Source organism: Acanthopagrus latus, chromosome 6, assembly GCF_904848185.1.
Source record: "Acanthopagrus latus isolate v.2019 chromosome 6, fAcaLat1.1, whole genome shotgun sequence".
NCBI lineage: Eukaryota > Metazoa > Chordata > Actinopteri > Spariformes > Sparidae > Acanthopagrus > Acanthopagrus latus.
The window spans coordinates 3,987,777-3,999,844 of NC_051044.1; the positions used below are offsets into that span (position 1 = coordinate 3,987,777).

Sequence of the window (12,068 nt, forward strand, 5' to 3'; positions counted from 1 at the left end):
TGAGCCGCTTTCAACAGGCTGATTTAAAAATGTTGTCTCCATCTGAGGTACTTTTGATGTGCAGCCACTCATTTCTCCAGTTAACAGGTCTTTACTCACTTCAGTTGTTGTGTACACGCCGTGGATCTAATTCTGCCTCCCTGAGTGGCAGCGATAGCAAATCCATCCCCCAGACTCACCTGCCAGATTCATTATTTTTAATAACGATAAGACAGTTCGACTACAAGATGGCCTCCCCTAATGACGGTTGTCTTCCTGCCAACGTGCCTGTTAGAGCAGGAAACCACACAAGTCGCTGCCAAATATACATAGGCGTTTGTCTTGTGGTTAATAATAATTTGTCACGCTAGTTGGCTGCTGCTGTTCATGAGAGATATTTATACCAGCATAGCCTTCAGAATTATGTTTCAAAATGCTAATGTCTCTGCCAGATACAAAAAAGTGAGACAACACAAACAGACACAAACACATGGAAATTGGAAAAATGTATAAAATACTTAACCTTCCTCACAATCCATCAACACATTAACCACACTTCCTGTTCCTCCCGCACTTTAATGTTGGGGATTAGAACAGTTTCGAATTGGTTGTATATGGACTTTTATTTTGAAATCAGTTGTCAGGTAACTGTTGCAATAAGTTGAAAACTGTTTGCTCCACCATGCATAACAACATAACTGTATTTAAAGTGTCACTAGACAGTTTTTTGATGTAGAATAACATCATCTTCTGCCTTTAGAATAGATTCCTATCATCCTCACTTTCAACGTGCCATTATTTCTCTGCCGCCAGGCTCGAGATCTCCTTGGAAAACAGGAGCTGACTAACGATCCAGTCAGCCTGGCACCATTTCTGTCTGCTTTCACGTCTCCATTATGAACTAAATAAAATGAATACATTTGCGCCTCCTGAGTTGTTGAAAGGAAAACATAAAGCGATCCAGTTGTCTTTGCGACAGTGGCTTGGAAAAAGGTAGGAGAAGAAATGTTGTGTGTTTGGGTTTAAGCATAAAACCAACTTGCTAAGAAGTGTCCAACAATCACGTCACACCGGACGCTCTCTGCTCACATCCGCCAGGTGAACAAACCATTTTGCATGATTGGCTGAAGCCTAGCTTCCTATATCTGTACTTCTTGCACAGAAAACAATCTGATGGAAAACAATGCAATCAAACTGATCCTGGGACTGAAACTCGAATCTTCTTATTCAGTTACAGCACAAAAAAGTGGTCACCTCCTACCGTCGTTCAGCCAGAGCAAGGTTCGTCTGTCTATCTGTCTCGAGGGTAACGTGAACTTGTCATTTAGCCAAGACAAAATCGAATTTTAATCCATAAGAAGCTTCCATATTTTACCGTTTGCTCTGTTTTGATATGCTGCAGGTTAAATGAAAAGGTCACAGTTAAAAGCCTCCCCGACGCATCCTGAACACGCCTGAAACGCGCCGCCGGGTTTTTTGTTTATCTACGGCTCCGCTCAAGGTGAAAGTTTGACTGTCGGGGCAGAATTTTAGCTGCCAGCTGATGGTAATTTCCCACCTCTATCACACACCTCGTTTGCATTATCTGACGGCTGCCGCGGCGTTTCAGCTGGAGTTTTTACTGGTGGAACTGATCATTTGTGTGTGTGAGGCGCAATTAAGATGCAGATTTGAGATGAAAATTGGCTCTCAGGGAAATACTGCAGAGGCTCAGCAGCTCTGGGGTATATTTAGGCACCAGAACACACACATGCACTAACCCAGTGTGGAAGGGAACAATATGAGTGGCTTATACAGCACATTCACACACACACACACACACACACACACACAAGCGCCGTCTTCAGTATTATAATTGGTTACACACATCTATGCTAACTGGACCAACAAAGCACACTAAATTGTGTCTCATTTCATCTGTTTTTGATGAACAGAATCACACAAACTAGTATAGAAATATATGTTTCTGCAAACTATGGACACGTTGAAACTTTTAATTTCTTTGAGTTCAGTTTTCAATGTGTGTTCAATCTGTGCTCGTGGTCTGGTTAGGCTTAGGCACGTGGTTAGGGTTGGGATAAAACATTATTTCTTTACACACATACATGAATAGTTTGCATCACATTTAAAGTGTTGGGCCGAGATCTACTGAACATCACTCTTCTGCACTCGAGCAAACTGCCGTCTGTGCATGTGTCGGCCTACAGACTGACTTATCGTGCTCATCTTCCCCTCTGATTGCATGTGCAGCCTGCCTGCTCCTACCTGTGCCTGCTTTCAAGAAATCCACCTGAGGTGAATTTGAATATTTTGCTGCAGGGCCCATCACTATGCTTGTTCAAATTTAGCTCAGAGTGGTAGTTTTATTTCCAAGAGAAAATCATGCTCCGAGACAGATGAATAGTCCAGACCGCTCTCAAGGTAAAAGTTCTTATTTTCCAGTGAATCCATAACTGTCCTCTATTTCATTCTAACTAGTAATTCTCCCTTTTATTCTCCACCTAACACAGTTTCAACACTTACACACCGACGTGCACACACACACATCCATTGTTCCAAGAGCTCTTCTGCTCTCGTTGTTCTGTAGCGAGTCTATCACCATCTGTCAGTTACTGAACTGAGTTGGGGAGGAACAGTGCCATAAGACCTGCAGTTAACAAGGGAGATTAAATGGGCTGTCAAAGGTGTGTGTCTTTGATTAACTGGACTTGGAAAGGGACTGGCAAAGGCTGTGAACCAACTTCAGCGTATTAAAAGTTCATGTATTAATGCTGTCAAAGTGGAGAAGCATCTAAAAGAAGACCCATTTTCTATCTAAACAGATGTATTCATGTGGATACTGAATGTGTATGCAACATGATTTTGTTGTCAGAAGTATCATGCAATCATGTTAAAAGCGAAACTCTCGCCAAAACGCAACCTAGGCTTTTTTTTTGTGAATGCACATGAGTCGACAATTCGTGTGAAAGCATAATTATGGCGAAAGAGGCACTTCTACGATTTACCGTATTTTCGTTTTCGGGTCAAACTCATTTTTTTTTACAATAGCATCAAAATCTCTATTTTTAAAACAGTAAGAAGTCTCGACACAACATGAAACTTTGCTGGTAGCATCACCAGGGTCTCTACACATGAACACCAGCAGTGACAACATTGTTTGTGTGCACAGAGTTACTAAAGAGAAAGTTTTTGAACAGCTCATGTTAGCAGCAGCTTGTTCCGCTCGTCACCGTCCTGCCAGCTGGCGTTTTGGCAAGAGTTTTACTTTAAGCGGGCTTTTGTTGCACACAGGTATTTTCCTGGAACTGACTGGCAATCATCTGACCAAAATGTAAGTTTTAATAAACTTTGTTTCACTGTATCTCCATGTATATAAAGATAATGGTTTATAGAGATGAACTGAAATGCCGTCTGGTCCTAAAACTCCACGCCTCAGGTCGCTAATCGGACCGTAAGCAATGCACTGATGCACTGAAGAGGAAGACTTGGCATTACGGTCTGTTACTCAGATATCTGCCGACCACATCAGAAGCCCTGAAACAATGGGCCGTAGAAGACAAAACAGAAGATTCGTTGTCATTGCCAACATATCGCAGAGAAGATGATTGGTTGGATTGTTGACAACCAGCATTAAGATGAGCGACAGGAATCTGCTGGTCGAAAAACCCTTCTCGTCCTCACACCAGGAATACTAAACATTTCTGATCTGTTGTTGTGAGGATGCACCAGATAAAAGCACCCAGCAAATAGGAAGTGTCATGGAGGAGGAACGAAAATCATCTATTGTGTCGGAACAGAAGGGGAATGTTGGGGGGTTTTCGCCTTGATATGTTGGCGTTCCCTCTTGTTTACAAAGTGACCTTTCCCCGCCTGCAGTGTAATGCCTGGCTCTCTGATGGCTGCTTGATGCTGTTTGAAGTATGGCTGCCGCTCTTTCTGCTGAGTGATTAGAAAGATTGTTTGATGAAAGGATATACGGGAGGGGGAGAGGAAAATAGGCAGGCACAGGGTTTACTGTATACTCCCATCCTCCAGACACCCTCTCCAGCGCTCGGCCCCCTCTCGCTTTCCTCGCCGAGCTGTTTGTGCACCATCAAAGCGGGTTAAAAAATAAACCACACAAAAAAACATGAAGCTCTCTGCGAAACACTTTCCAAAGTCTTTGAAGAACATGAGGTATCCCCCACAAACTGTAGCATCACCGCTAACCAGCGCAGAGCTAATTAAATGGTAGCACTAACTAATTAAGCAGGCTGAACGGGGGAACGCAGCAAACACCGGGCAAGCGGACGACAAAAACAGCGTCAAACTTTCTGTCGCTGCAGGAAAGAAAATCTCAGCAGTGCCACTTTCCTCCAGTCTCCTATGTATTACATTAACATACAGGACTTCTGAGAAACTAACTTCAGGCTAACTAATGCTGCAACTAATGCTCAGTCATGCTGCAGCAGTCTAGACGGCAGCATTTGTTTGCTTTCAGAAAATGTCCAGTCAGTGATGATAGATATCCAAACCACGACCAATTCTTCATCAGAAATCTCATCGCACAAAGAAGGAGTGAAGTGAAAACCAATGGAACAAAGTCCAGTTAGTCAGAAACACAAAGGTCGTGGAAAACACAAAGAAAATGCTGTTTTAGCCATTTTTAGTAAAACCATTTAATGGAGCTACAATTGAGCTCATGTCGGTCAAAACTGTCTGCAACCCTGATTCTGAAATGTTGAGACAGAATGTGGCAGTCTTTTTCTGATTTATTGTAGTGATTTACTTAATTAATTTCATTGATTTTTATAAATATACGCTTATTCTGAATTTGATGCCAGTAACACTTGTCAAACATAGTTGGGGGGGGCAACAAAAGACTGGGTAAGTTCAGGAAAGCTGCAGAAACACCCGTCTGGATCCTTCACAGGTAAACAGGTGCATTAGTGACAGGTGACAGTATCATAAGGGGCCTCCTCAAAAGGCTCAGTCATTCAAAGGACATGAACACTTTGTAAAGCCATTTCAATAGTCCAACTATGTCTGAGACAACAGCAGCAAAGGCAAAAGGCTAAATTAGCCTCAATAATAAGCCTGCAAATAAACACAGACTGCATCTGTTTTTCATTTCTGCGTCCATTTCTTAATATAAAAGTGTGATAGTCATTTTGTTTGATTCAGAAAAAATAAATTGCCATGTCATTTGTAGCAACTGAGCATATTTCAAAGTAATCTGACCCTGATTAGGAATGTCAGATCGTTAATGGCTTCGCTGCTGTAGATGTTGGTTACTTAAACCTGAACACTGAAGCTTCATTAATAACATTAATGAGATCTGCTGGAGAGAAAACACAAGGATGAGTCATTTGATCGTTAAATCAAACCAACACTACGGAAATATTAAACACACGCTGGAAATATACACTCGAAAGCTCCTGCGTTGTTTTATTTGTTTATGTGCACCAAGAAAACACACACACACACACACACACACACGGCAGTCTGGAAAGCAAAATAAACAATGCTGCAGTCACGTCCAATCAGAGCGTCCCAAAGGACAAAAGCAGATGAGAATAAAGACTTAAAAGAAGAAACAGATCTGCACTCAAACCATGTTGACTTCATCTTATGAGACATTAATGATGATGTGTGTGAGAAACACACACACACACACACACACACACACACGTGGCGGGGCGACCTCTCACCACTGATGCAGAGGCTGAAGCGGCAGAGTTCGTCACACAGGGTGTCCGGGCTCTCCAGCTCCCCTGGTCCTCCCCCTCTTCCTCCCCCTCCTTCTCTCCTCTTCTTCCTCGGCGACATCCTCTTCACCATCTTCATCACTCGCTCCACTTTGTCCATCCTGGATGACTGACGGCTGACTCAGGCTCACTATCAGCTTCGAGCCTAATTCTTCTCCTTTTTTCTTATCTCCTCGAGTTTCTTTTTCTTCTTTATCGCTCCTTCGTCCCTCCTTCGTCTCACTCGTCTGTTCGATGTCTTTCTTCTTTGTCTTTCTGGGGAATTCTGACAACTTTCACGACTCTGCGTTTACTTGCTTCCCTCCTCCCTCTCTTCTCTCTCTCTCTGGTTTTCCCCAAATCCTTCCTCTTCCTCCTCTCGTCTTCTTTCCTCACCTTCAAGATCTGCCTCCACCCCTTTTTTTTTCCCCCCAACGCAGCGTTTAATTGCACAGGTTTAGACCCCCGGATGCCTCAGCCTCCTTCTCTGTCTCTTCCTCTGTCTTCTGCCTCCTCTCCCTCTCTTTACCTCCCTCCTCTTCAGCTCACAGACAATCCGATGAACGAAAGCAACGAGAGAAGTGAGACACTGTGGGAAAAGGGAGGAGAGGGAGACTGGGAGAGGCAGCACATGTACTCCCCCCTCCTCTCTCTCTCTCTCTCTCTCTCTCTCTCTCTCCATCTACCCCCTACCACCACCACCACACCTCCCTCCACCACCTCCCTCCACCACCTCCCACATCAAACCGTCAAAACTCTGTGTCGGTACATCCAGAGGAAGAGCAGAGGGAAAAAATAAAACAACATTTTTTTTAAAAAAAGGCTCAGTGTGGTGCTGGTTTTTTTTTTTTTGTTTTGTATGTGTCTCTGCAGTTCTATGCTTCATTATCTCTCTTTCTCTCTTGTGCACACACACACTTTCACTTTTTCATTGTGTTATGCACACACAAACACACACAGACACACAGACACACACACACACACAGCTTGTCTCTCCCCACAACAGCGACCGAGGCTAACTCCTTCAATCAATCGAGCGTCCCTCGCTCCTGCTCTCCTTCATTTCCTCCCTCTTTCCCTCTTCCATGTATTTAAAATCCTTCCCTAAATTCCTTCTTTCCTGTCCTCCCTCCATCTCTCCATCCCTCACGCTCCACCTGTCCCCTTAACGCCCCACACAATCCATCCTTCCCTTCACTCTTCTTCCTCTCCGGTTCAACACCCTTCCTCTTTTCTCTCTTTTGTCTCTTCTATGCTTTCTCTCATCTGAACTTTAATCTCTGTTTCGTGTTCTTCCATAATAAACTCATTACCTCCTCTGAAGGGGAGGTCTCACACACACACACACACACACACACACACACACACACACACACACACACACACACACACACACACACACACACACACACACACACAGAATGCACTCAGGTGGCAGGTGGTTGGTATGACACACACTGTGGACACTTCTCTTTAGCCCCCTCACACACACACACACACACAAAATGACAAATAGTCATACCATCTATTATACACACTCAGCGTTTTGAAGTTGCTCACACACACACACACACACACACACACACTCTGCAGAGCTGACAGTGTGAACTTCAGGGAGCTATAATGAAAACTCACTCGGGGGTTTAGGACATGCTTCTTTAATCACTGACCCGAGAACGATCCAATACAGGCGGCGCGATCCTGCAGTGAAGTTTCCATCCTTTTTAAAAGTGTGACACCTGACAAAATTGATTGCTGGCAGGAAATTAAAAGTCACCCCATGAAGATTATTATGGGTTCTGAGTATCATGAGCCCCGGGGGGTTGCACTTTAGGAGAGTCATCATCTGTGGGTGTTCAGCGTTAATTAAAGGACACCAAGACACTTTATGTAGTTTTGATTCTCATTATCTTCCGCCGCAGATATCCTTTGGCAAACCCTAAGATTTCTGTGAAGACCAGGCCAACATGTTAGGAACCTCTGAGTTATGACAAGTTAGATGTTCAGGTGGATGTAGGAGGCTGCTGGTTCTGTCCTCACCATGAACCAAAATAATGTTTCTTAGGACGCTTTAACTTTCCCATCATTCTGTCAACAAACCTCTGAAAAAAGTGACCATCCAGTCCAAGAAGCAAAGGTAAAACTGGCGTTGGTTTAGAGTCCTACAACCTCATAGGAAGAGAGTTTGTGTGGAAGTTCAGGCGCCATCTTTCTACTTAGTGATTTTGGACCCTACCAGCGGTGGAGGTCTGTTTCCTTTTAACCATGCAGAAGTCAATATCTCTCTATTATATATGGATGACGGAGATGAAAAAGATTCAGTAACTCGGTTCTCTTGCATAAGAACTCGTGTGCCTCAGAGTTAAATCCCGGATGACGTGAACATGGACTGACTTTAGAAGAAACTTGAGTACGATAAGTGTTTATAGAAAAAGAACGGATGAATCTGTTTCATCCTTCAGTTATTTTGCTTTCACAGTATCATGTCAGCAGTTGATGTCTCCACAAGCCAACCTGAAAAAAAAAAACCTCTCGACAATAACTTGAGTGTAACTGAAGTCGAAGTTTGAAAAGGAGGTCAGCTGCAGACTGTCAGACATCCTGAGCGGTAAAGCGACTGTCCTCACAGCTCACAGTGTAACAACTTTCAAAGTATTATAGAGTCTGCAGGAAGTCAGAGAGACAGAAATAGACTCGATTCAGCATTTGGCTTTGTCAGCGGATTCCAAGACCTAAAACCAGTTGTTTCTTTCTGACTGCTGCGGTGCATTAAGAGGAAATTAAACTCCTCCACAGCAGAAGCATCCTGGTACAGGATTTCATGTACTGTACTTAAATTGTCTGTTTGATTTTGCTCTGTAGGCTATATTTTGTATAATTCCCTCCTAACACAACTTGTTAGGACCGATAGCTTCTACTTTAATATGCGGTATCTTCTACATTATGTAAGAATGTGATGATTAAATAGTTTCCCCACTAAACAACTCCATGAGAACAGGGTCTGGCTGTGGTAGTCGTGCAGAACACGAGTAACTACGCCTGCCTCAGCCGTCACATCTGGCCCCCTCAGCTGCAACATGGCCTGAAACCGGCCACTTGGACGGCTGATGCAACGGTAGGTTTGGTGCGGCGGTGGCGTTATTACAAACCACAAGGCAGCCGAGTGGGCGAGTCTGTGTCAACCAATACCATCTCTGCCCAATTTAGTGGGGACAAAACCGAAGATCAGGGGACATTTCCTGCTGTTTTCATTGCGACCAAGAACAGGTAGCATGTTTTAAGCCAAGCCATGTTGTTTTCTCGAACCTAACCAAGGGGTTCTTGCGCTTACAAGCACTTTGTGACGAGAGATACAGAAAATTCAACCAAATCAGACTAATGTTTATTCTAGCAATTGGGCTATGACTGTAGTTCGCTGTTCTTACCAATTTGAATGAGTACATTCTCACCTACGATGGCTGAAATTGGATGAATCCCAGTTTTCTCTGTTGCAACATGTGAATGAACAGCCCCATGTCGTGAGGATCTCTACATAATCAGTGGAAGCTGAAAACAACTCAGTCCTTGTTGATGATGGTTCTCAGTCATCCAGGTCGTGGTAAAGTGCTGTATCGTAGGCAACTGGACTTCTGGAACCTCTGTGCATATTTATTTTTTGGGCATATTCACACACCCACACAGAGGTTTAACGCCTGTAACTCCCCTCTAGTTAGTTAGAAATGAAGAAGCCTTTTGGATAAGAGGTTGGCAAGGAAATTAAACGAGTCCAGTTGCCTTCCATACAGCACTTAGACAAACCCAGAACATGCACATCACCAGCTGACCATGTTTGGGATGCTCTAGACTGGCGTGTTCATCAGGATGTTCCAATTCCTGCCAACTTCCAGCAACTTCACACCGCCATCGAAGAGGAGTGGACCAACATTCAACAGGCCACAATCAACAGCCTGATCGACTGAGGCAGATGTCGGTCATTAATCCATATCCGTCATGTAAAATCCAGATTTCAGTGTCTGAACGACCCTTTTCAAGATAAAATTGCACATTTTAGAGCATGTAATAATCATAACGTTTAATCAGCATATTGATTTTCCACATCTGTCAGCTGGATGGATCGTCTTGGCAAAGGAGAAGAGCTCACTCACATGGTTTTAAAGAAATCCGTGAACAGAGTCCTAGACCTTTTATTTCAAGTCATTAGATGTGGTGAGCGAAAAAGATAAGCGTTTATATTTCTGTTTGGTGTATTTAAAGATTTTTTTTTTTTTTTCTTATTCTCATTAATTTATTTTAGTGGATCCTCATGAGAAGAGAAAACACAAAGGCAGTCACCCGCCCACTGCTCTCAGACACACACAGGCTCCACAAACTTGGCATGCTTTCATTAATTCACTTAGAGGGGTTTAAAGGGATGATTTCTTTTCTGATGCCAGGAGGGTGTTCAAAGTTTCATAACAAGATATATGCAGTGTCTGTGCGTATGAGTGTGCTTCACTGGTACTCCACATGAACTGGTTATGAAACAGTCTCACCGAATGGGGGTGTGAGTTAATCACAGCATTTCAAATTTCACATTACTTAAACTCTGTGCGTGCGTTCACATGCACAAACGCAACCTGAGCAGCCCACTGATAGCTGAATAAAGCTACACATTAAAAAGCCATTTACAAGCTTCAGTATTATCCTCTTTAAGGGTGCGGTGTGCGAGCTGAATGAAAAAGTCCCCGTCCCTTGTGAAATAGTACCGTCGCATTCCTGAGCGATGCATTTGAGAGTACGCTGATTCAGTGAAGATGTTTGCTGTCCATCAATGGAACGTGAGTGATAATGTGTGCACAGTCCAGTTAGCAATAACACACATGCAACATCAGATTAGACCTTCAAAACCACTTGGTTAGGTTCAGGAGAACATCAACGTTGGGCTCTAGGTTGCGATGGAAGCAGGCTGATACCATCCCTCTCCCTTGCAACACTTGCAACGCTCCTCTCAGGGGATCACGAGGCGTTCCCAGGCCAGATGAGATATATAATCTATATCTAAGGCTGAACCATCCTACAATGGAAGCTCACTTTAGCCACTTGCATCCACAACTTCATTCTTTCAGTTTTTACCCAACGCTCAACACCACAGGGGAGCGTTGGAACATAGCTCGACCTGTAAAACTGAGAGCTTAGCCTTCCAGCCAGAGATTCTGGAGCTCACAGGAACTCAGTCCACCACTTTTTATGGCAAAGAAATGCACCTGATGCACTTTATCATTCTTTATACTACAACACTAGAGGGGTGCCTTGAGAAATGAAACTCAAGGAGTACCTTTCCCACATAGTTTGATGTGTTGGACCGCTGGCCAAGTTCTTGTATTTGATACGCTGGGACTGAGAACAGGAGCTGACTGTTGCCTCTAAGTTTTCACAGTGATTTTTTTGGCAAATAAACCCAAAGTTTAGCAAAGTGATAATCACTCACTGGACTGCGTTCCATCCATCATGAATCAAAATGGAACTGCTCAGGGAAAATCTAATTAAGGTGACTGAGCACCTCTTGCAGGACAACACTGTCAACCACATTTACCTTCTGAGATGTCACTAAGAGGTGAGATCACATTTACTGTGTGCTTGCTTTGTTTGGCTTGTTTACATAGATGCTACAAAGGTTTTAGCATCTAATTATATTCAACTGACAGCATGAAATAGTTTGCTTAAATGAGCAAAATGTACCTAAAATAAATAAATGAATAAAACTCAAAAGACCGTCTGATCTATCTGAAATTGTTAAATTTAAATTAAATATTAAATAAGAACAGATCAGAAGCAGGATGTTGCTCTTCTAATGTCACTGTTCTCGTCTCTAGTGACAAAAAGTTAGAAAATGAAAAAAACATGCGAAAAGTTTTGTTTTCTTAACATTAATATTTCAGAGGTCCAAATTATCAACAGCAGTCTTTCTGATGAGTCGTTGGAGGGGATGAGTCATGGATTGTAAAAAAACCCAAATGAGTCAGTTTCATGTTTATGGGACACAAATCTGTCATTAATACTGGTTGTCTGCACCATTTCCCCCTCCTAATTATGCAATTAGAGAATTAATGTTAATCCCAATTCATGCCTCCCACACGCACACACACACACACAGATCAGATGCAGGGATTTATAAAAGTCAGGAACACAATGTTCGGGACAGACGTGCACATTCAAAAAGTGAAGCACAGGAAATGTCAGATAAGGAAAAAAAATATCAAAAACTAAACTCAAAAGATGACATTTGAAAGCCGCAGTCTTTGAACAGACTTCTGACTCAGACTTTAAAAAAAAAACCCAGGTCCAAAATTTAGCATAATAATAAAGCTTCTTTCTTTTCTAACA

General features: G+C 43.0%; 1 protein-coding gene across 6 annotated transcripts in view; it reads right to left on the minus strand.

The window, feature by feature from the left end:
* LOC119021333 (glutamate receptor-interacting protein 2-like) overlaps positions 1 to 12,068 on the minus strand; it is a 264,095-nt gene that overhangs the window by 155,154 nt on the left and 96,873 nt on the right. For 2 of the 6 annotated variants that reach the window (XR_005075526.1, XM_037101554.1), the window contains exon 1: positions 5,670 to 6,051. The exons of 2 other annotated variants lie outside the window; for them this stretch is intronic. Coding sequence is in view for 2 of the 4 variants with exons in the window: in XM_037101554.1 (XP_036957449.1) it covers positions 5,670 to 5,826 (157 nt within the window). In the remaining 2 variants the exon portion in view is untranslated. Of the gene's footprint in view, positions 1 to 5,669; positions 6,055 to 12,068 lie in introns of those variants that run through there. 2 more of the 6 variants (XM_037101560.1, XM_037101565.1) reach the window with 2 other exon arrangements.